The sequence below is a fragment of the Akebia trifoliata genome, chromosome 16 (genome assembly GCF_017979445.1).
Source record: "Akebia trifoliata isolate Shusen 1 chromosome 16, ASM1797944v1, whole genome shotgun sequence".
NCBI lineage: Eukaryota > Viridiplantae > Streptophyta > Magnoliopsida > Ranunculales > Lardizabalaceae > Akebia > Akebia trifoliata.
Window position 1 is genome coordinate 28,162,543 of NC_141390.1, and position 23,889 is coordinate 28,186,431.

The following is a 23,889-nucleotide window of genomic DNA, read 5'->3' on the forward strand; positions in this document are numbered from 1 at the left end:
GTGACATGAATGATGAAGAGGAATTTCAAGACAAATTTCTGTGATGGATTTCTTCCAAGATCATCATCATGCATCGATCTTGAGACAGAGAGAGAGAGAGAGACGTCGTTGATTTCTGTACTCCACACGATTTGATGATTTAAAAGGAGGCGCTTTTCTAACCTCAACACGTCATCTTCAGGACAAGTTTCCCTCAAATACAATCAACTGACGAGCCGTAGATGTTTTTTCCTCGTGTACATGGAAGAAAAAAATTATATTCTGTGAACCCTCTCAGCTCCTATAAATATACCCATCCCTCTTTCCAAACTCCTCACACTACAATCCCAACTCTCTCTCTCTCTCTCTCTCTCTCTCTCTGTGTGTGTTTATTGGTGCTTGTCTGTTTGTCTATCTTTCTTCTTCTTATTATTATTGTCTAAAGGTCTAGAGATATGGGTAAAAGTGAGATAGAATATACAGTTACCATAAACCAGGAAGAGAGAGTGGCATCACTATTACCATCTCCAGAGCTCTATCTACCACTCTCTAACCTAGACTTGACCCTCCCACCTGTAGATGTTAATGTTTTCTTCTGTTACAAAAAGAAGCACAACAACATTAGTTTCTCATCCATGGTTAGTGTCCTTAAGAAGTCCATGGCTGAAACTTTGGTATCTTATTATGCATTTGGAGGAGAAATTGTGAGCAACTCCATGGGTGAACCTCAAATTCTCTGCAATAACAGAGGGGTTGATTTCATTGAAGCTTATGCTGACGTGGAGCTTAAAGACCTCCAGCTGTATAATCCTGATGCCAGCGTGGAAGGGAAACTGCTGGCTAAGAAGAAGAAAGGGGTGCTATGTGTTCAGGTAAAACTAAGTCGTCGTTGACCTCAATTTGGAGTGGATAACATCTTTGTGAATCCTGGATGATTGACTCAAAAGTCAAAATGGGTAAACAGATAGATATTTTCTGTCTTTATAGTGCTGATAATATGACGGACTTTTGGAGGACGAACTTGACGGACGCTGGCGTGAAAGCATATAATTTATTAAAAGGAATTTTAAAAAACAATAGGAAAATGCTGAAATGATACAAACGGAGACACAGAGGTGACAAAAATGATGTGGTGGCACGCGCATAACCATAGATGCTTTTTTCTCGTATCTCACGAAAAAACATCTATGGTAATGTGCACGACACATCATTTTGTCACCTTTGTGTCTCCATTTGTGTCAGCGTGACTCAAGAGAAAAATATATTTTCTCTCTCGTGACCATAGGGGCGTAGTCAGGATTTAACTCATGTGGGGGTAATGTAAGAGTGAAAGTTTTTTTGTGAGAGTAACGAAGATCGTAAATTTTTTTGTGGGGGCAACATAACAATGAAAGCTATTTTGTGGGAACGACTAAGAGGTGTAAAACAAATTGGGAGAACAATAGTGCAGATTTCTTTATTCACCATTATTATTTATTGCAATAATTCATTACTCCAAAGAAGATTTGAAAATTCTTATGGGGGCAAGTGCCCCCACTCTAAATCCACCCTGCTTGTCTATAGTGAAAAATAGTAACTTTTAAATAGGAAAATGCTGAAATGATAAAAACGGAGACACAGAGGTGACAAAAATGATGTGGTGGCACGCGCATAACCATAGATGTTTTTTTCTCGTATCTCACAAAAAAACATCTATGGTAATGTGCACGACACATCATTTTGTCACATTTGTGTCTCCGTTTGTGTCACCTCAGCATGACTCAAGAGAAAAAGATATTTTCTCTCTTGCCCATAGTGAAAAACAGAAATTTTTAGATCTTATCACCTTTAGACATTTAAAATCATGATTCGATTAAACGAGATTATAAAAGATAAAATTATATGAACTTAAAAAAAAATTAGTATTTTTTTTCCGTTGAATTTTATTTTTAAATGTGAGTGCTCCGTAACCATACGTTTTATACATTAGGGATCAAGCTCGAAAAATATTTATTTTTTATTTTTAATTTTTTTGTGAATATGAATATTTTTGTGAAATCTAAATGTCTATATTGTTGGATTTTCAATGCGATAGTCAATATGGGCCCAACGATCCTTTCTAAGATTTGAAACCTAAAAAAATAAATATGTGGGCAGAGAATAGACATGAGAGAGAGAAACTTTCTCCTTTTATATTTTAGTAAGTTATGTGTTCCCACGTCAGCATATTTCAAGTCCGTCCACCAAAAGTCCGTCATGTTATCTGCACTATTCTTTTTAAGGATCTTTTAAAAATGCAAGCGGTCTTGGTACGCGGTTGGGTATGCAGCTGTCGTGGTAAGATCCCGTTCATTCATGACAACTGCACATTCTTTTATGGAGATTTGCAATTGAGTATCCCGAGAAAACAGATCTCCGTGTACATGCCCCATCAGACTAGTACTGATCGAGTGAAGACTGTCTACTTAGTATGTCAACACTCTTTTTCTTTCTAAGAACGTCTAAAGTAAACTGCCACACCAATTTTCGTTATAATATAACGTACCAACTATAACATAGGGTTGTCAATGGATCGGATCGGACTCAAAATCAAATCCATTATGATATGGCAACTTAAGATCTGGATTGAGAAATATTAATTCCGATAGGATGTCGATTTTGATAATTTACCAATTGGTTATAGATAAACCATATCTAGATCCTATAGTGGGGGGAGGGGGATCTGATAAAATGTCAAATGCATATAAATTATATTACATAATTTTTTAAATATTTCTAATTTTTTACAGATTATATATATTTCTTAACTTTCAACATAACCTATAATTCAAGTTTCTGATCTAACTTGATAAAATTTCTAATTGATCGGCATGTGAACAGGTAACCAAGCTGCATTGTGGCAGCCTGGTCATCGGATCCACCTTCGACCATCGAGCAGCGGATGCCTATTCAATGAACATGTTCCTCGTTGCATGGGTGGAGATGGCACAAGCAAATCCCTTATCACTCCAACCATGCTTCCAAAGGTCGTTGCTCAACCCACGTTGCCTTGGGTACTACGATGCCTCCCTAGACAACATGTATGTGCCCATATCGACCTTACCCTTCCTTGTTTTGTTTTTTAGTGAAAAAGACAAGGGTTTGTTAGTCTTTTACACAATAAATGTTTATTTACATGATAAATTAATAATAATAATATTTTTTTTACTAAAGAATTATGATTTTCTAACGCCCCCTTTGAGACACACCCCCATAGGCCCCTAACGCGGCATGTTGTAGAATCATAGATTCTTTTCCTTGGAATACACAGATGCACATATTTATGACGATGTATAGTTATGTATCCCGAGGAAAAATCTATGATTCTAGCTCATGCCACATCAGGGGGTGTAAAAAAAATTTACGACTCTTTACTAGATAGATTATTAAGATACTACTTGGAACTTAGCGACTATTTAAAAAGAAACCACTCAACCAGAGTCTTTCAAGTAATTTTCCCGTGGGCAAATGAATCAAAAGAGAAAAAAAAAACAAAAAAACAAAAAAGAATTGTGATAATCTGATTACCCACGAGGCAAACTCAATTGACTATCGTGACGTGAAAAATTCGAGAACCGTAGATTTGTGTTCCTCAGGATACACGGCTGCACTTCCCCATAAAAAAGTGTATCTCAAGGGAACAGTGTATCCCAAGAAAATCAGATCTATGATTGTCAAACTTGTTACATTAGGTAGTTGATTGAGTATGTCACGTAGGGTAGTCAGATTATCACGACTCAAAAAAAAAATCATATTTTTCAGGGTACTTTAATTTTGTTCTCCATTTTCCATGCATGACTTCAATAGAAACAATGTTTAGTCGTTAGTGTCTTAGTGATAGACAGTACTGAAATTGGTGACTGCATAGAGCACATTAACTACAAAATATTTTTGGGAAAATACTTAAAGGTCCCCGGTGGAGGGATTTTTTTCTAAATAGTCTCTAAGTTTTAGGCGGTTTTTGTATAGTCTATTTAGTAAAACTATTTTCTTTTCCTTAATGGTCAACATTTTTATTGTCGAACTCACCACTTTTTATCATCGAGCTCAACAATTTTTATTGTTGAATTTGATAATTTAAAAAAAATGTCGAACTCAATAATAAAAAGTGGTGAACTCAACGATGGTAAACCTCACCCGTCTTCATTTTTTGAGTTTTTCAGACTAAAATACATAGGAAAATCTAATAAAAATTTGAGATAATGATTTGTGTCTAGATGATTTCAAACCAAAAGAACCATCTTTGATTGATTTTCATCCAAAAATGAAGAAATTTTTTGAAAAAACTCTGGCTTTTTACATGTCTTCAAAAATCTTGAAAATGACTTCTTCTCCTTATTTATTTATTTTTCTTGAGAGTTGCAATAGTAGCTCTTTTTTATTTTTATTTACTTTTTTTATTTATTTTTTATAACCAAGTATTCGTGTAGACAACAGACCCAGCTCGTATTTGGGCTTTGCCCAATCCATAGACCAAGGTCTTCTCCGAGGACTAGTCTAGGGGGACGTGCAAAGCTCGCACATCATGCGCATTAAGTAAGTGAGGGTGTGCCACGCTGAGGAATTAATGCTCATTTGGGTATTGAACTCAATACCTACAAGCATTAACCATTTATTAGTCTGAAATTGCTATTGAACCATCCCCACAAGGTTGGCTTCTTCTTCCTTCCTAATTTTTTTTCCTAATGGATGGAGTCTCCGAAATTCGATTGGGATGCTGAAAATCAAATTTTTTTGGCTGAAAACGGTATGATCAAACAGTTAGGGCATTCAATTGTGAGAAATGTGATGAATGGGATTTAGGGACTAGATCCAATTCTAATCAGGTATTGGAAATATGGATCCTGAATGGAGGTTTTGATTCGATTAAATGGGTACCCAATGACACCCCTAAGAGTGGAATGTATAATATCAACTTAAAAATTGGACCGATCCATTCACCAACCTAGAAGAATCACCAGCAAAGCAAATCGATATGAATTAGATGAGTTAATATTTTTTCAAATGAATGTTTTTCATTTGACTCGACTTGTAAAATGTGTCATTATTTGGCAAGGGGTTGATTCAATTAATTTGGACAAATTCAGAAAACTTTTGGAGACTGATGGTTTTTTAAGTGTATCTTTAAAATAGGTGCCTTTCACATATATATTACAAATTAAATTCATATTAAAGAATTTATAATAATAGTAAAAATAATTTTTTCATTGATAAAATTTAAGGTATTAAGGGGTAGAACTTTAAATATGAAGATTTCACAACCACTTAAATTAAGAAGATTTGAATTTTAATAAGTTAAGGGACATTAAAATAAAAATAAGAATTTTATGAGGGGGGATATTAAGAAAGATACTTAATTTCTAGAATGCTTTAAGATAAAGACCACAAGTTTAGGTGAATTTAGAAAGAAGTCCCTACAGGTCTACAAAATAATTTTCTAGTTGCCCTTGGTTTGTCTTGTACCATTATAATTTTACGAACTACTCTCTAATTGGATCACGCTTACAATTACCATTATCTTGTACGTGTACAACTATAATTCTACAAACTATTGTGTTTAATTCAATCAAACACATACAATATCGTCTCGAAGGGAGGATATCGAATAAAAAAGAGAGAAGGATTTTACAAAGAGTTCAAACCAAGGATAATAAGAAAGAGATTTTACAAAAGAATAAGAAAGAGAAGATTTTACGGTGATTTCAAAAGAAGAGTAAAACAACAACAAGAACGAAGAACTTATGTTGTCATATTCAAGAGGAGAAAAACAACAAGAAGAACGAAGAGCTAGAATTTTACTGAAAATACAAAGTTTTGAGATTATAGAAAGTTTTACGGAGCTAGAATTTCTAGTATGGAATCAGATGACCTCTACAAATACAACACTTATGTTTACTGATTATGAACAAAACAATGGATCAATGGATTGATAATAGGTGATGATAGGATGATAGTAGGATAATGAGCGAAGTTGTTGGGTTTTGGACGGATAATGGATTTTCAATAATGGGAAGTTTATGGATTTTCAATAGTTTTTGGGTTTTGGATGGATAATAGATTTTGATAAAGAATTTCATATACTAAATGATAAAATAACACTTAAAATCAAAGGATTTCGATAAAGTCTTTTGGAAACTCAAAGAATTTTTAGAAACCTTGTGTGATAAAAAAAAAAAAAAAATTACTCGGATTGATGACATCTTCATGTATGTCTAAAATTTGATGTTTCTTTCTGGTGATATGGGGGTACATAGGCCATTTCATGTGATGGACATATCTTGTTTCAATCCATGGTCAAGAGTCAAGACGATATTGATGATCTAACAAGGGATCGTCTTAAGAGCTAAGTTCCATTGTAAATGAGGATGCCGTGGGCAAATCCTATGTGAGATTGTAACCTTCTTTAGTCGGCTGGGGGTCCGCTAAATACCCCCCATTACCTTCCAAAAAAAAAAAGGGATCGTCTTAAGTTCTCGTTTCTTGTGTGTTAGGGAACACCTCAGAACCTTGCGGTTCCTACGAACCATCGCTATATAATATTAAAGAAACACTCTTAATTTATATAGAATCTACTTAAAAGATCAGAAGAATTAGGAAAGTATCTTAACAATTGAAAATGAGGTTGAATGGGTTAAAATATTTTATCCTGGTCAAGATCTTTGTAAGAAAGTCTTCATAACACTCTGAATCAGGTTATCTGTAGTGCATTTCTTGCTATAGATGTTTTCATTCGAATATTTACTGTTAGATGGAGTTGCACTCAGACATATTGTTGTGGATTTTTCAATTCTTTCTCCTAATCTCAGTAACAAATTTTAGGAAATTATTTGGCAATTATGGAAAGTTAAAAAACTAAAATCTGAATGAAGTTGTTGGGTTTCTTATCAAAACCCATCATCTTCAACTTCCCTAAAAATTCAATCTTGTTAAAGAAAATAAAAACCCTATATTGTTCTTGAATTTGGAATGTTGACGAAATTTTTTTTTTGGGAGTGAAAGATAAAAAATGTTATTATATTTCACAGATTAATTGATAAATGTCAAATAATTCATCAATTTGCCATTTTAATCAGCTAATCTGCCCTTACGTGGAGAATTCTACAAATTTTTTAAATAATTCTTCAATTGGTGAAATTCGATTGAATTTTTCGGTTGTACGTGAAGCTTTCAACCATGTGAAAAGTACTATTGACAATCCACTCCCATAATTAACCACTTTCTCAATGAAATGCTTAGTTTAAAGATCCAACGGACAGCTTACTACACATTTCCGAAGTATCTTTTTTTTTTCTTTTTCCCATTTGGACTGCAACTTTTGGCAAACTAATAATATCCAATTTGATTTCGCTCGTAAAATTTGGATGCAAGTTTTCTCGCTATGTTCGATCTCATGGTGTCTTCCTAGTTATGCTGTTCATATTTTTCAAAGCTAGAGATCCATGCCTGAGGCGGATAGGTAGAGGATTTTGTGGAGGCTAATGTCCTTTGCTGTTTGTTGTGGCTTAGGGGAAAAGAGGAACAAGAGTATGTTTTAAGGGAGATGAGTGATCCTGGTAGGACATCTTTATTTGCATTTTGGGTTTTGTGTTTTATCGGTGTTAATTGTTTAGGGAGTTCCAAGTGGTATTTTTCGATCACCTTTTGTTCAGATGGGACTTGGCTTGTAAGGGTAGAGTCTAAGCTTGTTTTTATGTTCTGTCCCCTGTTTGGGGGTCATTTCGGCCGCCTGTTTGTTCCTTTAATAAATTGAGTTTTCATCAATAATAAAAGTCCCAACTGCCAAGCATTGTTGTATCTGAAGCTTACAATGAGGAGCTTATCAAAGCTCCTGGAATTGGAGGGTGGCCCCAAATAATTCATTGCTTTGTGGAGTTTCGAACACTTGACCTACCCTTCACGAGGAGCTTACCAAAGCTCGGCTTGCCACTAGGCCAACCTCTTGGGGTTAGACATGTGACATTAATATAAATCAAGTGGATCACCTATTATTTATCGCAAATGATTTTATCATTAAGTATAGTATGCCCAAGCTTCTAGTGGATTTTAACTTCATTATTGAACAATGTTCCATTTTTGGATGCTATAATACTAACTAGAGAGTGCGCTAAGTTTTTGATTCGCACTTCAAACAAGTACTATTTCACCGATCAGGTGGGGTAACGTTTTGGCATAGTTTTATTCCCTCGAAAGCCATCTAAAGATATGAGATAAGCTTGGAAGCTTATACAAGACATGTAAGTTCTAATTTAGCTTATTTTATTGTTTATGATGTTTTAGTATTCCTTGTGTATTGATAGAAAAAAAAAAATTTAACATGGAAATTTTCAGATCAGAAAATTGAGTGAAGGAGTACTTATTTTTAATGAAGTTAAAAATCACTTGATATTGTATGTAACAAAAATTAAGTTTTCAAATATCGGTGGAGCTTAAACGCCCGGAAACTCATGCTGTGCTAAACCATGATGAAAAGAAAACATCTTCCTTGCAATGGCCATGTCAGTATTCAAAAATCCATCTTGTATGGATTTGAAGTGAACACTAGTATGAGACTGTGTAAATTGAGGGCATTCATTTTCAAGTGAAATTGAATTTCTTTGGAAAATGATTATGATAATTGATTTTTGTGGAAAAAGGAATTCTGGCGCTTGATTGCATTTGAGAAAATGTCAAAAAGAGTGATGATTTTTGGTTTTTGGTTAGGAGTGGAAGTGAAATCTTGGAGAAGGAAAGAGAGCATCATTAATATGTGGGGAAATCATTTCGGTGGGATTGGTGAGGGTTGGGAAAACATTATCCTTCCCAAGGTGTAAAAGTAAAATTGCTCGAGGTGGAACAAAAAAAATGAACATCTATTCACCTCTATTTGGTGAAGATATATACTTTAAATTCCACGAGTTATTTTTCATAATGTTCAAATATTCAACAATAAATAAATTTTCGATTAACTATTAACAAATGATGATGTTATATTATTGATAACAAATGTTTGCTAAGCTGTTAAATCAACAATAAATAAAGTATAATGGTGAAGTGACCTCAAGATTGGAACTCGCATCGCACATCCTAATGTGAAAGTGTATGGGAACCATAGATATTTTTTCTCGAGACACAAGTGAAAAAGCATTTAGGTTCCTATACACTTTCACGTCAACACTACGTAAAAACTGGAAAATTCGCAGAAAATTTTGATGGGCCAAGGCCTACAAATTTTAGAAACTGAATTTTGATGGTCTAGGACCATCGAAATTCTTGATGTTCCCAAATTTGACAGCTTAGAACTATCGAATTTCTCCCATCCTTCATTAATTTGACAGTTTTGACCCGTCGAAAAAAATAATTTGATAATAAAAAATTCGACTCCTTGGTCCATTAAATTTTATGAAATTTCATGGCCTAGGGCCATCAAATTTGGGCTTTTTTCACATTGTGCAAGACGTACGATATGAAGTCCAATCTTAAGGTTACTCCCGCACAACTCATAAATAAATTGTCATCTTGCCCACTGACATATAAAATTATATACTCAATCACATGTTTCATTTCGTCATTTATTTCATTAATGGACTTTTCTAACCTCAAATGAGATTTGAGGATCTCCATCAAACATACCATCGATATGGGAGGACAAACTCAGGTTTCCTCTATATTAGTACTAATTCCATAGGGATCATTAAGATATTCTTTAAGGATATATTCGATGCGGAATCCCTGATGGAGAGCCTCAAGCGGAATATAGTTTTTGGTGCACCCATTTCTAGGATATTTTGAAACAAATTGAGTTGATTCAAACTAAGGAATTTTGTGTTGACCCCGACCTTGAAACTTGGTTAAACCAATTTTAGTTTTGGGTGCATCCCTCAAGGTTCAATTCCTTGAGTTGCACCTCATGTCATACATTAAGGCATGAATTATGATAATATGATGCTCTCCTCTAACAAACACCCCCATCACAGAATCTTAGATCATTTGCCTTGGGATGCAAAAGAAAAAGATTTATGATTATACGTATCCCGAGGCAAATAATCTACTGTTCTGTGATGGGGGCGTTTGTCAGAAGGGGGCATCATATTATCACAATTCTTAATGCATATATATTCCAGATCTAGTTAAGTAGTGCATCCAACAATGACATCGGATCCTAAATGTTCGGTGTTCCAACCCAAAGTTTTAAGCCACAGAATCTTAGATCATTTGCCTTGGGATACAAAAGAAAAAGATTTATGATTATACGTATCCCGAAGCAAATAATCTACTGTTCTGTGATGGGGGCGTTTGTCAGAAGGGGGCATCATATTATCACAACTCTTAATGCATATATATTCCAGATCTAGTTAAGTCGTGCATCCAACAATGACATCGGATCCTAAATGTTCGGTGTTCCAACCCAAAGTTTTAAGCCACAGAATCTTAGATCATTTGCCTTGGGATACAAAAGAAAAAGATTTATGATTATACGTATCCCGAGGCAAATAATCTACCGTTCTGTGATGGGGGCGTTTGTTAGAAGGGGGCATCATATTATCACAACTCTTAATGCATATATATTCCAGATCTAGTTAAGTCATGCATCCAACAATGACATCGGATCCTAAATGTTCGGTGTTCCAACCCAAAGTTTTAAGCCAACCTCCCATCTATTCCAATCTTATAACCCCATGTCCAACAGAAATTTGCTATATTGAAATTGATTAATGATGAATGCATGCGGTAAATCATATGAGATCGGTATGCAACTGACATGGTAAGGGCATAGAACTGCAGATCTTTTTCTTTGTGTATCCTGAAGAAAAAGATCTATAGTTTTGTATCCTTGCCACGTCAACCGGGTATGATTTACCATGTGCATTCATCACGACTCTTCAAAATTTATGTGTTAAGCTGATGAATCAACAACATGATGCCATGTGTATCAAAAAAATTACTAAAATAAAAGAGTATGAATTTGCTATTAAGAAATTTTTGTGCTAAGATGATGAGCCAATAGCATGATCGCACGTGTACTAAAAAAAGTTACATACTAAAATATATCTCATGACCATTTAAATTTTATCTCTACCAACTATTCATAATTGTTTTTATTTTCAATACACGTGGCATCATGTCATTGGTTCATCAGCTTAATACATAAATTTTTTAACAGCTAATTCGTACTTGAAATAAAGCACTTAAACTACCCCGAAATTTTCTTCTTCTCATTTAATAACATGGCAACATGTCATTAGCTCATCAGCTTCGTACATAAATTTCTAAACTGCAAATCTTTGCTCCCATGTATGGATCAACAATTTGGATAACCATATGAAAAAAGACTTTTCTAGCCTCTCCAACACCCGTTACAATAAAGAAAAAATACAGATTTTCAAAACCTGAGTATAAAAATCTTCTGGGAATTCATAATTATTTTCCTAGGGATTCATTTTTCCAAGAATCCTTAGCATCCCAACCGTCAATTTGATGGGTAGTCCCAACCACATGTCGTGCGCCTTAGGCTGCAAATATCTCCATAAATGACAAGTACATGTTCAAAGTAAGACTGCAACTTGGGTAGGCTGACCCGAACTCAACCATGGGCTCAACCTGATTGATGGACGGGCCTAGATTTTGTTATATGGAAAATGAGTTGATCAGTCTAGATTAGGAAATTAATCTCAACGTGAATTGATTTCGGGTTGAGCTCGGGTTAAGGCTTCGGGCAACCCAACTCAACCCGAATCCAATGTTGTATATTTAGTCATTAATGGATTGTCTAAATATTATTTAAATGATATATTTGAAGGTTGTGTGCAAATTTATTTACTAGTGATTTTATTTTTTATATTGTATATCTTTGTTAAGATATAAAATAAAATTTATATGTAGATAAAAATGAAATTAAGCTTTCTAAATGAGCCCAACCCATCCAAAATTACCAAACTTGGGCTAATCCAAGCTCAACCTGATTTTAGAAGCTCGATCTTGGGTAAATGAGTTGTAACCCGATGGTCGAGTTGAGGGTTCTAACTTGAGTTGAGCCTAGGTTGACCATCCAACCAGTCCAGGTTCAACCCTAGTTCAAAACCCCTTCCTCTCCACCTTTTTACGTTATATTATTTCGTCTCTACTAACACGTGTGCCAAAACCTCCAATAAGATTCAAACCTTAAAGAAAGAGAGAGAGAGAGAGAGAGATCTTGTGACATTGTCAATGAATGTAAAACATGAAGTGTGGTGTTCGACAACCAACCTTAGGAAACCATTGTTGTCCTATATGGCTTAAAAGTTTCAGATTGAGCTGATTTTTTTAAGAGGATGAACTCTTCGGTGAGGAGATCATTCTAAAAAAAATCAGCCCAATCTAAAACTTTTAAGTCCATCAATACTGATTTACAAATATTTGATAAAGAATCTATGGTCAACAATTTCTAAATCATTTTATATGTGGTTAGAAGTTTCAGATTGGGCTGATATTTTTTTAGGATGATTTTTACCTCATAGAGATCATCTTCACAAAACATCAATCCAATCCGAAACATTTAAGCCATATAAAATAGACGTATTGGCTCCCTAACATTGACTGTCGAACCTGACCCAAACATAAATAGTGTCATATCACATTTATAGTTGGGAAGGTGGCATAAACATGTGATATATGATATAAGTATGGTAAAAGTGCATATCTGGGGGTTGGTTTGATGCTTTCTTTAAAGGTTGGAATAAGAGTAATCTTTCGATTTATATAATTATTTAACATTCACATGCATCAGCATATGCATTTTGCTAGTTACCTTAAAAGAAAAATAAAAAATACGGATTTTCTAAACATGAGTAAGCAAATTTTCTAGTAATTCATAATTATTTTCACAGGGATTCATCTTTGAAAATCCTTAACATCCCAACCGTCAGTTTGATCGACAGACCCAACTACATGTGCGACTTAGCTAGACTGCAAATATTTTCATAAGAATAATGATGAATGCACACGGTTTTGGTGTGCAGCTTATGTGGCAATGGCACAAAACCACACATTTTTCTCATGTATCCCAAAGAAAAAAAATCTATGTTTTTGTGCCATTGCCGTGTCAGCTGTGTACACAATCACATGCATTTATCGCGATTCTTTATGGGTTTTGGATAAGCGGCTGACTTGTTACTTAGAGGCACAGAACCATATATTTTTTTTCTTGGGGATTCACATGAAAAAGATATGCGGTTTTGTGCCGTTGTAACTCACGTATTAACTGCTACCCAAAACGGCATGCATTTATCATTACTCTTACATAGGAGTTTTTGTTTGTTATGGTATTTCGTCTCTGCTTCACGTGAGCCAGAATGAGAGAGAGAGATCCTGAACATTGTCAATGAATGTAAACCATGGACAGTGTGTCATATTGTATTTGCAATAGGAGTCGTTGTAGAGAAGAAGACATATTACATGTGATACTTGTACCGTAACGATTCATATCTAGAGGTTGGGTTGAAGTCCACCACTTATTTAGATATTTTAGACGAAACTAATAAATCCAGTACTCGATGTCGGTGGGGTAGGACCAGATGTTTGTTGGTTGCATGTCTCAACTAAAGAATCGAAAGTGACACCAATGATGAAGAGGAACTTCAAGACAAGTTTCTGAGATGGATTTCTTTCAAGATCATTACCATGCGTCGATCAAAAGAAAGAGAGAGTGAGAGACGTTGTTGACTTCTGTACTCACAACGTGAAAAAATTCTATATTTGATGGCCCCGGCGAATTTTACAAAATTTGACGGACCAAGGCGTCAGTTTTCATTGTCAATTTGTTTTTTCGATAGAATTAGACCATTAATTAATGGAGGATGGGAGAAATTTGATGGCTGTACGCCATCCAATTGGGGATCATAAAAAGTTTCAATGCCCATAGGCATCAAAATTCGTTTTGTAAAATTTGCTGGCACCTGTCGGATTTTCCTGTCAAAATTTTCAGTTTTGACATAGTGACTCCACACGATTTGTTTATTTAGAGGAGGGGCTTTTCTAGCCTCAACACATGCCATAGATGTTTTTTCCTCGTGTACATGGAAAAAAAAATTATATTCTGTGAACCCTCTCAGCTCCTGTAAATATGCCCATCCATCTTTCCAAACTCCTCACACTACAATCCCAACTCTCTCTCTCTCTCTCTCTCTGTTTATTGGTGCTTGTCTGTTTGTCTATCTTTCTTCTTATTATTATTATTGTCTAAATGTCTAGAGATATGGGTAAAAGTGAGATAGAATATACAGTTACCATAAACCAGGAAGAGAGAGTGGCATCACTATTACCATCTCCAGAGCTCTATCTACCACTCTCTAACCTAGACTTGATCCTCCCACCTATAGATGTTAATGTTTTCTTCTGTTACAAAAAGAAGCACAACAACTTTAGTTTCTCATCCATGGTTAGTGTCCTTAAGAAGTCCATGGCTGAAACTTTGGTGTCTTATTATGCATTTGGAGGAGAAATTGTGAGCAACTCCAGAGGTGAACCTCAAATTCTCTGCAATAACAGAGGAGTTGATTTCATTGAAGCTTATGCTGACGTGGAGCTTAAAGACCTCCAGCTGTACAATCCTGATGCCAGCGTGGAAGGGAAACTGCTGGCTAAGAAGAAGAAAGGGGTGCTATGTGTTCAGGTAAAACTAAGTCGTCGTTGACCTCAATTTGGGGTGAACAACATCTTTGTGAATCCTGGATGATTGACTCGAAAGTTAAAATGGGTAAATAACCATAGATGTGTTTCCTCACAATACGAGTAAAAACCACCAACGGTAATATATACATGTCCATGTTAGAATTGTGAGAATCACAGTAAATACTGTGTCACCCCAGGACGGACATGATGCACGCTGACGTGGAAGCATATAATTTATTTTAAAAAATTAAAAAAGAGATTTTCTCTCTCCTGCCCATACTGAAAAAAAAAAAAAAAACTTTCAGATCTTATCACCTTGTAACTTTCAAAATCATGATCCGATGAAATGGGGATCTGAATTGAGAAACATTAATTCTGATAGAATGTCGATTTTGATAATTTACCAATTGGTTATAGATCAACCATAACTGGATCCAATAGTGGAGGAAGGGGGATCTGATAAAATGTCAAATGCATATAAATTATATTACATAATTTTTTAAAGATAATATATATTTCTTAACTTTCAACATAACCTATAATTCGAGTTTCTAATCTAACTTGATAAAATTTCTAATTGGTCGGTATGTGAACAGGTAACCGAGCTGCGTTGTGGCAGCCTGGTCATCGGATCCACCTTCGACCATCGAGCAGCTGATGCCTATTCAATGAACATGTTCCTCATTGCATGGGCAGAGATGGCACAAGCAAATCCCTTATCACTCCAACCATCTTTCCAAAGGTCGTTGCTCAACCCTCGTTGCCTTGGGTACTACAATGCCTCCCTAGACAACATGTATGTGCCCATATCGACCTTACCATCATCTCCTCCAACTCGAACAACTAAATCGGATCATACTCACATAAGTCGTATCTATTACATCACTTCTGAGAACATAAATAAGCTTCAATCAAAGGCTAGCTCCAATGGTTGTAGGAGAAGCAAACTGGAATCATTTAGTGCGTTCTTGTGGCAAATTATCAGTAAAGCAGCTGGTAAGAAAGCCAAGAAGTGCAAGATGGGCGTGGTAGTGGACGGACGGAAGAGAATGACAAGCAAGGGATCTTCCATGAGTAATTACTTTGGGAATGTGATTTCGATTTCTCAAGGAGTGTTGAGCTCCCAAGAACTCAACACAAAACCATTGAGTTGGGTCGCAGATGCAGTGCATGAGTGTTTGGAATTTGCTGTGAATGAGGAACATTTCTTGGGGTTGATCGATTTGGTAGAGGCCTATCGCCCAGAGCCCATACAAGCAAGAATATATTGCACATGTAGCGACGATGAAGTAGCGTTCGTAGTGTCGTCTGGGCAACGTTTTCCTATGTCGAAGGTGGATTTTGGGTGGGGTATTCCGACATTTGGGTCATATTATTTTCCATGGGGTGCCGAGGCTGGATATGTGATGCCCATGCCAAGCCCCAGTGGAAATGGAGATTGGGTTGTTTACATCCAACTCTTGAAAGGGCAATTGGATTTTTTAGAGACTGAGTTTTCTCATGTCTTTAGGCCTTTCACTTGTCAATATTTTAACTAATTTTAGCTTGTTTAGAAATAAGGTGAAATGAGCACTTCTGTTTGAATCACTTCTATAAGAATTATTGTAATTGCAAAATTGATCATTTTGAGAGTGTTTAAGAAGTACTTTTTGGGAAGCAAATTATTTTTGAATATTTTCTTAATTATATTGAAAATTTATAATTAATTTAATATCTTAAAAACATCATGGAATTACTCTCGAGTCACCATTATTTTTGTGAAGTGGTCTAATTAATCCACTTTCTAGTATTCCTTATATGATTTATCATGGAACCCTAATAATCATAATTTATATCATTTACATAACATAATGAAATTACTTACTTCTTGTGATTCTTCAATTGAACAAAATCATATATCATTGTAATGTTGAAGTCGAGGTATGAAGAGTAAGGTATAGACAATTTATCTGAGAACGACAAATATATACATATAGGGGGCCTTCAGCTCACAATTTACTCTCACAAAAGTCTCATAACACGTTTGTCCTATGTGGCTTAAAAGTGGTTTTAGAATTGTGAATCGTTGATTGTTTATCAAAAATTTGTAAACCACTTTTGATGGACTTAGAAGTTTCATATTCAGTTTATTTTGGGTGAGAATGATCTCCTCACCATATAGATCATTCACATAAAAATTCAGTCCAATCCAAAAATTTAAGCCATATAGGACAAATCGTGTTGTAAGAACAAGGTTTGTGAGCCAAACACCACCCTTATAAATGGGAATGCTAAAGTCCAATACATCTTGAGGACATTAGCATTGTCCAACACTTTTTTTCTTTTTTTTTATAATACCCTTTTTCATTTTTCTTTTAGTGAAAAAGACAAAGGTATGTTAGTCTTTTATACAATAAATGTTTATTTACATAATAAATGCTATGAGCATTTAAGTATTTTGAATTAAATGTCTTTTTTTATAGTAAATGTTTTGATAATCAATGCCAATATAATAAATGCATTTATTAAAGGCATAACAAATGCATTTATTTTGTAAAAGACCAAGATGTTTTTTTTTTATACTAAAATACGAAATGGGCAGAAGAATTATTGAAAAAAAAAGTGTTGGACAATATTAATGTCCCATAAAGTCATATGTGCAGAAAATGCACGTGTTAGTTTTTGTGTGTAGAGTGTCACTGTTACCTCACAATATCAGGGTTATTTTGTAAAAGAGTCATAATGATATGACTCATCAAGTGGTATACTCAATCAACACTCTGACGTGACAAGTTCAAGAACCATAGATATGTACATCTCGAGACTTTCTATACTAAAAAAAGTGTATCACAATGGAACCATGGGTCCCGAGGCGTACAGATTTACGATTCTCGAATTTTTCCACGTCAAGGAGTCGATTGAACATGCCACTTTGCGAGTCATATTATCTTCGTAAAATTGCACAAGGGGAATTGGAGGAAATAAAAATTTGCTGACAAAACTCACATAAATCTGGAATCCACCAATGACAAGTACCCACGTGTATTGAATAACATTCCTAATTACAAAAGTACCCTTAGTTACAAAACAACCCTTGTATGTTTGACGTGGCAAGCACGAAGGAGTCTGTAAGTAAAAGAAGACTCAAATTGGAGCCTTTGAAGCTAAGAAGCAATTTAGAAAGAAAAAAATTTAATAACTGGGTTATTAAGTTAACGTCCAAAATTTAGGGCATTTAAAAAGAAGTTATATTAGGGTTTCTAAATATATTTTTTTCTAGTTAATGAAATTGGCCATTTGTAGGACGATACTAGCCTCAAGCAACGGTAGAGACTGTCCATCAACATGAAGGTTGGGATTAGGGGTGTCAATGGGTACCCATTTAAACAAAAATGGAACTGAAAACCTTGGTTCAGGATCCCTTTTTATTAGAACAAATTAGAGTTAAGTTTAAAATGGAACTGAACTGATAGGAACGAGAACCATTAGGTTCTATCCAATGGGTACCTGGAACTTATTTATTTTGCCATTTCTTTCCATACCATAGATGATTTGAGGTTTTTTTTTTTTTTTTTTATTTCTAAATAAATGCATGTTATATAAAATTCTTCAATTTTTCATATAAATTATTGATTGGAGCTTAAAATGAGTCACTCTTCTAAAAATTTATTACTTTTAACAATGATAAATTTTTATTTTTGAAAAAAAATTCATTAGTTTGTATTTTTAGTATAAAAAAAATTATAACTAAGTTAATAATTTCGTTGATAATATGTTAATTTTTTGAAAGGAAATTTTCTTTTTATAATGATTTGAGATACCTTTTTTTTTCTCTCATTTGATTCTTGAGAACCAGAACTGATATATGGGTACCCATGATTTTTGACAGTAGACCCAGAACTGATAAGAGCTGGAACCAAACTAAATATAATGGTTATGATTCCATGTTCCTTAGGAATCGAATCAAAGCCGACTCATTGACAACCCTAGTTGGGAAGTTAGGGATTCCCCAAAAAAATGTAAGTGATTGTTTGCTCACAAGCCAACACCTATTTGACATGTGGCGTTGATGACGAAAGTGATAAGAGAGAAATTTCTCTCTCCTACCCTGGTATCCACTGCTAAGAAATCTTAATTTTTAGATTTAAAATCTAAAAAAGCATTGTGGGATTCACATGGATTATTATATGGGCAATTGAACACCACAACCTTCTAGATTTCATGAAAAAAAAAATCTTTGTAAAAAAAACGTTTTTCGAGTTTAATCAACAGTGTTGAAAATGGATGACTATAAAGCACCCAAATTTAAAATTAATATACAATGGTGAAAATTAAAAAAAAAAAATTCAAATTCATAGAATTTCGACCTCTACAACACTGTTATATTGGATCATGTTTTTGAATGTCACAAAGTGATTTTATCAAGAAATTTCAAATTTTTACTATGACCAGGAGAGAAAAATTCTCCTATTATTGCTTATGTCATCAGTGCTACATGTCAAATTGGTGTTGGACTATGAACAAATTTGCTCCCAGCACTGTGAGAAAACAATCACTCAAAACATGTATCCCTAGAAGAAACAAAGTATATTAATCGCTAAAAGATCGCAATTCATCTTTAGGAAATCTGCATTTACTTCTCTTATATGTGAACTATCCTAGCCGGTTAAGGCTCTCCATCAAAAGATAAAAGAAAAATAAATATTTTCTAAAGTGTGTGATGAGCTTCTATAGATTCATCCATATTTTCTTAGGGATATATTTTTGTGGTCAATCCTTAACATCCCAACCGTAAGTTAGATAGATAGAATGACGCTAATATTTTCCTAGAGGCAGATTCCTTCAAATATCTTCATCAATGTAAATGCCCTTTTCAAAGCCCCTATTTCCCCACCCTTTTTAGATTGTTTTATTTGCCCAATAACTTTCAAACCCTAATAATGCAGAGAGAGAGAGAGAGAGAGAGAGAGAGAGAGAGAGAGAGAGAGAGAGAGAGAGAGAGACCCAAATGACATTGCCAATGAATGTTGAAAGGAAAATGCGGAAATGACAAAAAAATATTTACTTACAAATAGACAAGGTGTGATGTACCTTCTTTGTATGATGTGATGCATGTACGTCCAATAAATATCTAGAGGATGGTATTTACCATCCATAGGTTGCGGAAATATCATTCGACGATTTGACATGTCATCACTCTTAATTTGTGGAAGACAAACGGTCTCTCTCCACTGCAGTTTAGTTGAGACGACCTTGTCAAAGTAGGCTGTCTTCTCTCACATGACAAAGTATGAGACAATCTATTTTAACTAGGGGTGCACATTGGATTGGGTAAATCTGAGATTCAAACCAATCCGAAGCTTTTGGATTGGATTGGTTCGGACTAAACACATCCACAGTTCGGGTACGGATCAAAGAAAAAAAATCCGATTAATTTGATTCGATTCCGGATTAGGATATAATAGAATCGAACCAATCCGAAAACCGAACCAATTATATATAAATAAATAAATATATATGTATATATATATATATATAGGGGCGGTTCAAGGGCCATATGAGAAGACATATGAAAAAACTTTCGTTTTCAAAATAAGAGTTAGAGGTTTTGGATTGAGCTGATTTTTTGCAAGGATGGTCACTATGATGAAAAAATCATCCTCACAAAAAATCAGCTCAATCAGAAACTTCTAAATCCATCAAAAGTGATTTATAAATTAGTGATAAAAATTGGTAAAAAGTCGACGGTCCACATTCTAAATCACTTTTAATGGGATTAGAAATTTCAGATTGGGCTGATCTTTTTTTTGGATGATCTTCCCATCATAGAGATCATCCTCACAAAAAATCAGCTCAATCCAAAATTTCTAACCCATATTTTAAAATTTTATTAAAAACGAAAGTTTTTACATATGTTTTCTCATATGGGCCTTGAACCTGACCCTACATATATATATATATATATATATATATATATATATATATATATAATTATTTAAAAAATAAAAATTTTGGTTTTTTTATCTCTTTCTTCCTTTTCCTTTTAATTTTTTTATTATCCCAAAGTCCACGTTTAAAAAAAATCCTACTTGTTTTTAAGGTTTGAAGATTGGAGGAGATAGAATGTTTGGATTGAAGAAGAAGGTATTTATCTTCAATAAGTATGAGAACCGAGAACCGATCCGAACCAATATTGGATTGGATTGGTTCGGTTCTATAAGGTGGTTCGATTTCAAATTTGTAGAACCGATCATGTTTGGTTCGGTTCCAATTTTGCCAAAATCCGAACCAATCCGAATCATGTGCACCCCTAATTTTAACAACATTTCTTCTATGCCAGTTAGAGATTTTGGAATAGGCTGATTTTTTTTTGTGGGATCATCCTTACCAGAAATACAACTCATTCTGACGTGTCTATCCCATCAAAAAAGGTGGTTAATAAAATTATCCTTACATGCTTGACATGACACGCGTTAAGGAGTCTATGACCCTTGTGAGTAAAATAAAAAAATACTACTCGTGAGTAACGTATTTACGAAGCCTAAATGATTAACAAAGTCAAAATGAGTAAAAAGGATTGATATTTTCTAAAGATTTATATGGTATTCTTATTTGTTGCAATTTTATTTAGAAGGGTGATAATGCCTCCCCCAAGTTGCACACTCAATCAACTCCTCTAACATGAGGTGTGCCAAAACCATAGACTTTGTGCCTTGGGAGACATACTCGGACGTCCCCATAAACTTGTGCAGTTGTATATCCCGATAAAAAGAAATCTATGGTTCTGGCACATTCTACGTCCGGAGAGTCAATTGAGTATGCCACGTGGGGGAGTCAAATTATCACGACACTTTTATTTAAAAAAAAAAAAGAAAAAAAAAAAACTCTCACTTTATCAAGTTTGTTACTAAACGAATTGTACTTTATCAAATCTTACTAAGGGTCTTGGGCCCACCTGTAAAAACTTGACAATTCAACACCACATCATTCTAGATTTCATAGAAAAACTCGGATTCGAAATAAAAAAATAAAATGTCATGATAATGTAACTCTCTTTTTTGTACGTTCCCTTCACAGAATCATAAATCCTTTACTTCAGGATACACAAGGATAAAGATTTATGGTTCTGTGAACTACCACATTAGAGAGTGTATAAAAAAGAGCATCAAATTATCTCGATTCTAAAAATAAAATTTAAAACGAAGAGTCGCGATAATCTAACTACCCCACGTGGCATACTTAATCAACTCTCCTGACGTGACAAGTTTGGAACCCATAGATCTATACGCCTCAGGATACAACATTTCACTTCTCCATAAAAATGTGTATCCTGAGACGTGCAGATCTACGATTCCCAAAATTGTCATATCAGGAGAGTTGATTGAGTGTGCCACGTGGGGTAGTCAAATTATCACGATTCTAAAACAAAATCCTTTTTGAGCTCTAGGTCACTCCTGTATTATTCAAAAAAATTATGACATATCACCAATTATTAAATATCATTGGGCCCTCTTGGAAGTAGGGTTGTCAATGGGTCGGATTAGACTCGAAATCCAATTCACTCTGATCCGATAACTTAGGATCTGGATCAAAAAATCATGCCGATAAGATTTTGATTTGATATATCATCATTGGGTTGTGGATCAACCATGTCTAGATACAATGGTAGGGTAGGGTGGGGGGAGAGGGGCGATCTGATAAAATGTGAGACGTATATAAATTATATTTCATAATTTGTTTAAATGTTTTTTAAATTTCAATTAGATTTTGTATATCAAACCTGACTTGATCTGATTCAAACTCTATTTGATTGTTCTTGGATTTGTTTGGTCCTAATATTGACATCCGACAAAAGTATGTTCTGATGTTTATCAGATCAGATCCGATTCCTAGTGGACTGGTCCCAGATCAACCCTGACTCATGCTCAATCTGTAGTTTTAAAACTCGAATCTCAAAATTCAACTTGAATGCCCGTAGAATCAAGTCAACTTGACAACAAACTAGGCAACTAAAGTGAGATCAATAAATAAAAATTAATTTTTTTTAATAATAAAAATATTTCTAGTATTTGAAAATCAAGCTTATATATCTTTTAATTTAATTTTCTACAAAACATATAATTCAAGTTTCTAATCTAACTTGATAAAATTAGTTTCCAATCCAACTTTATAAGATTTCCAATGTGTTGGTGTGTGAATAAGTAACTGAGCTACGTTGTGGAAGCCTGGTCATTGGATGCACCTTCGACCATTGAGCAGCGGATGCCCATTTGATGAACATGTTCCTCGTTGCCTGGGCGGAGATTGCACAAGCAAAACCCTTGTCACTCCAACCATCTTTTCGAAGGTCACTGCTCAACCCACGTTGCCTTGGGGTGTTATGATGCCTCCCTAGACAACATGTATGGGCCCCTACCGACCTTACAATCATCTCCTCCAAATCCAACAACTGATTCGGATCATACATATGTAAGTCTTATAGACTACATCACTTCTGAGAACATAAATTATCTTCAATCAAAGGCCAGCTCCAATGGTTGTAGGAGTAGCTAAATTGAATCGTTCAGTGCATTTTTATGGAAAATCATCGCTAAATCAGCAGGTAAGAAAGCCAAGAAGTGCAAGATGGGCGTGGTTGTGGACGGACAGAAGAGAATGACAAGCAATGGATCTGCCATGAGTAATTACTTCGGGAATGTGATTTGGATTTCTCAAGGAGTGTTGAGCTCCCAAGAGCTCAACTCAAAACCATTGAGTAGGGGTTGATCGATTTGGTGCACGAGTGTTTAGAATTTATAGTGAATGAGGAACATTTCTTGGGGTTGATCGATTTGGTGGAGGCATATTGGTCAGAGCCCATAAGCGGGAATATGTTGCACACGGAGCAACGATGAAGTAGCATTCGTGGTGTCATCCGAGCAGCGTTTTCCTATGTCGAAGGTGGATTTTGGGTGGGATTTTGGTCATACTATTTTCCATGGAGTGCGAAGGCTGGATGTGTGATGCCAATGCCAAGCCCAAGTGGAAATGGAGATTGGGTTGTTTACATGCAACTGTTGAAAGCACAATTGGATTTGGTGGAGACTGAGTTTTCTCATGTATTTAGGCCCTTCACTTCTCAATATTTTAATTTTTAGCTTGTTTAGAAATAAGGCAAAATAAGCACTTCTCTTTTAATCACTTCTATAAGAACTGTACTTGTAATTGCAAAATTGATCATTTTGAGAAGAGTATTGATAATATGACTCGCCAGGTTGCATACTCAATCGACTCCCTGACGTGGACAAG

At 35.0% G+C, this 23,889-nt stretch overlaps 1 protein-coding gene and 2 pseudogenes across 2 annotated transcripts; all 3 read left to right on the forward strand.

Moving 5' to 3' along the window:
• Positions 1 to 358: 358 nt before the first annotated feature.
• Positions 359 to 7,664, forward strand: LOC147383248 (coniferyl alcohol acyltransferase pseudogene; annotated as a pseudogene). The gene is made up of 3 exons (XR_015173247.1): positions 359 to 851; positions 2,839 to 3,069; positions 7,608 to 7,664. The product of XR_015173247.1 is annotated as a coniferyl alcohol acyltransferase pseudogene (transcript).
• A 6,435-nt stretch (positions 7,665 to 14,099) lies between these two features.
• Positions 14,100 to 16,308, forward strand: LOC147383249 (coniferyl alcohol acyltransferase-like). Its single transcript, XM_086429012.1, has 2 exons — positions 14,100 to 14,623; positions 15,219 to 16,308. Exons 1-2 carry the CDS (start codon positions 14,195 to 14,197, stop codon positions 16,158 to 16,160), a joined length of 1,371 nt encoding a protein of 456 aa, XP_086285138.1. The 5' UTR covers positions 14,100 to 14,194; the 3' UTR covers positions 16,161 to 16,308.
• A 4,756-nt stretch (positions 16,309 to 21,064) lies between these two features.
• LOC147383250 (coniferyl alcohol acyltransferase-like) lies at positions 21,065 to 23,738 on the forward strand (annotated as a pseudogene).
• Positions 23,739 to 23,889: the final 151 nt, after the last annotated feature.

What these genes read in the sequence shown, in the direction of transcription:
- LOC147383249 (XM_086429012.1), top strand. Translation starts at nt 14,195, where the DNA reads ATGTCTAGAGATATGGGTAAAAGTGAGATAGAATATACAGTTACCATA. An exon ending in AAGGGGTGCTATGTGTTCAG is followed by an intron (nt 14,624 to 15,218) that starts GTAAAACTAAGT and finishes GTATGTGAACAG; the next exon opens with GTAACCGAGCTGCGTTGTGG.